This window comes from Tribolium madens, unplaced genomic scaffold, assembly GCF_015345945.1.
Source record: "Tribolium madens isolate multiple individuals breed KSU strain unplaced genomic scaffold, Tmad_KSU_1.1 Scaffold_11;HRSCAF=98;Tcas5.2_LG3b, whole genome shotgun sequence".
In the NCBI taxonomy this organism is placed as follows: domain Eukaryota; kingdom Metazoa; phylum Arthropoda; class Insecta; order Coleoptera; family Tenebrionidae; genus Tribolium; species Tribolium madens.
In genome coordinates, this window is record NW_025400975.1 from 8197643 (window position 1) to 8200892 (window position 3250).

Consider the following 3250-nt stretch of genomic DNA (forward strand, 5'->3'; position numbering starts at 1 on the left):
CGTAGTAGTTTTGAAGTTATAGTCGGATTTAAATTCTCGATATTTTTGACTTTATCAGAAATTTTCTCGATAACTATTCATCGTAGAGCACTGAAATTTTTAATATATGATAGAAAATTCAATTTTCTATCCAACGGTACCGAATATAAGAGGTTATCTCTAATAAGTCCGGAGTTATTGCCATTAGACCGCTCCGGGTGCCAAAAATCGACCAAAATCTCGCCAAAAATCAAAAACAATTTCAACTTTAAAATTGATCCATTTAACGTTTTTTACATTTTTAGAGGTCCTAAAGACTCAAAAAAGTGCATAAAATGCCATTGGGTCAAGTTTAAAAAATTTTGAATTTTTTGAGTTTTTGAAGGTGAGCGGTAGTAATATCGTAAAAACAGTCAATTTACTAAAACTCGCAAAAACACTTGAAATAGACGAAAAAATTACGATGCAACAAGTTAAAATACTCCACGATGTATAGTTTTCGAGATATTCAGTAATAAAGTTAAGAATAAAGCTAGAAGCATAAGCACGGTAGTTTAGTTTTGCAAATTTGTTGCTTCTAATTCAAGTTTTTCATTCATTACAGTGAGATTACGTAAATAAAAAATTGAAGTTTCAGTTATGGCAACACAAAAATAATACTCCTATTTGATTAGATCATTATCTCGTTTATAAAACACTCCACTTTTATTCATTATTGTTACACAAATTAACACATCAGTTTGCAATTATCGTAAAACTCAATTGACGTAAACGAACACAATAAGCTATTATAAACAGTGACCGTTGACCAATTATTACCAAAGACTTACCAAAACTGAGGTTGCACAATTCGCAAGTGGCCCATAGACGACATAAGTGTGCCCAGTGATCCACCCAATATCAGCAGTACACCAATACACATCATTTGGCTTATAATCAAAGACATATTTAAACGTTGTGGCAGCGTAGAGCAAATACCCTGCAGTTGTATGAACCACACCTTTGGGTTTTCCGGTTGAACCACTCGTGTACAACATGAATAAGGGGTCTTCCGCTTGAACCCATTCTGGTACACAGTCTGTTGAAGCTTGAGGAACTATGTCGTGCCACCAAATATCACGGCCTTCTTGCATTGGCGTCTATGAAAAAATTGAATTTTTTTTTTTCACTGGACGTCAAAATTAACCGGACAACTAAAATTTTGGTATTCTTTGTCGGATTTCGACGAATTTTTGTTTGGCTTAAAGAAAAAACTTTGTAGATCATTGTAATTTAATTTAATAACATTTCTAGTTTTGTTTTCTAAATGTGATACTCAAAAGACGAAGGCACTGTTTTTTTACTTATTTTTATACTGAGCTGTGGTGTGCGACGGAGACAAACTTATGTTTTTTTATTATTCTTTTCTGAATTATGTACCACATTTTCCATAATTTTAATTCTTGAAGTTTTAAAAGCAATGAAATAAAAAAAATTCTGTATTTACATAACGGTGAGCAAAACGCAAATAAAAATATAGACCGATAGAGCATTAAATTCTCAATATTCTCATATTTTTGAAAATACTGCGAATATGGTTTAAGGTAAAAAATATGACTTGATTTGATGTTTTCTGGTTTGTTTTAGCAAAATCTGGCAATTAACACCATTTTCGGCCATATTTTGTATTTTTTTTTCGTATTTTTTTTTTGATAAAATTTCATTCAAATGAGCTAAATCGAATTAAACAAACGAAATAACATCAATTTAGATTTTTTTGTTGTGTTTAGGCATATTTTGACAATATTCTGCAAAATAAATGAGTCTCTAGTTCAAAAACGAACTAAAATCGGGCGAAACACGCTAAAATGATATCAATTTCAAGCTAATTTGGTAAATTTTCAGTCAGTTTAAGCAAAAATTTGAGTAATGAAACACTACAAAAATGCAAAAATAACACTAGTTTTGGCCTAATTTGATAAATTTTCGGCTTGTTTTTAACTAAATTTTCCAAAATAGTTCTGTTTCTGACTAAAAACATACTAAAACGTTCAGAAATGGAGAAAATGATGTACTTTTTGACCCATTTTTAGCAATTTTTTTTACTTTGTTGAGTGATATATTTATCATTTAGAAAAACAAAACTATCTTTCGTATTTTTGTTGTTTTGTTTGAGAAAATGCCCAAAAGAATACAAAAAAAAGGGTCATTATTTTTGACTGAATTTACTATATCAATAATTAAAAAAGGTAATTTTACTAACATTTGGACGAATACTCAATTTATAAAAATTATTTCAAAATACATTAATTTTCTGCTAGAACTACAGTGACGTTTCTACAAAATGGCGTAGTACCAAATGTTTACTAGGCACCCGAAAATACCCAACATTACAAACATTTCAACACAATTTCGCACTGAACCACGAAATAAGTAATTTATTCGAACAATTATTACAACAACGGGATTCACAAAACAAAAATATGTTGTAACAGTTTCATTGTGTTCAAGCATGTTTTGACAATATCCTGCAAAATCTGGTTCAAAAACGAACTAAATAGAGCGAAATACACTAAAATGATACCAAATTCAATCCAATTTGATAATTTTCAGTCAGTTTTAGCAATGCATTCAGCATTGAATGCTAAAACACTCCAAAAATGCAAAAATAGTTTTGGCCTAATTTAATAAATTTTCGGTTTGTTTTTAACGAAATTTTGCAAAATAGTTCTGTTTCTGGCTAAACACATACGCTCAAAAATGGATAAAATAATGTACTTTTTGACCCATTTTAACAATTTTTTTACCTTATTGAGTGAAATATCATTTAGAAAAACAAAACTATCTCTCGATTTTTCAACTTGTTTTTGAGAAAATTTAGTAATTGCGTTTCTGTGTGGCTAAAAAAACGTGCAAAAAAATACAAAAAAATAGTGTCATCATTTTTGACTGAATTTACTATATCAATAATTAAAAAATCAAATTAAACATTTGGGGAATTGCTCGATTTATAAGAATTATTATAAAATACATTAATTTTCTGCTGTAACTACTGTCAGGTTTCTAAAAAAATCATCAAAAATTAGAGTTTTTACAAACGTTTTCACCAAATCATAGTACCTATAAAAATCACCAGATCAAAGTTTAGATCAATGTTTCATTATATTTTTCCAAAAAACGCAACTAATCAACAATATAGTGTAGAAAGTTTCGTCCCACTTTTAATTTTAAATACATGTTTCTTTATAAAAAAAAAATTATATACAGTGTGTCTCATTCTTGCAGTAAAAAG

The 3250-nt window shown here is 29.2% G+C and overlaps 1 protein-coding gene across 3 annotated transcripts in view; it reads right to left on the bottom strand.

The window, feature by feature from the left end:
• Window positions 1–3250, bottom strand: part of LOC123006854 (acetyl-coenzyme A synthetase) — a 30677-nt gene that overhangs the window by 7256 nt on the left and 20171 nt on the right. For all 3 annotated transcript variants that reach the window (XM_044401725.1, XM_044401735.1, XM_044401715.1), the window contains one exon: window positions 810–1118. In XM_044401725.1, the coding sequence (XP_044257660.1) occupies window positions 810–1118 (309 nt within the window). The remainder of the gene's footprint in view (window positions 1–809; window positions 1119–3250) is intronic.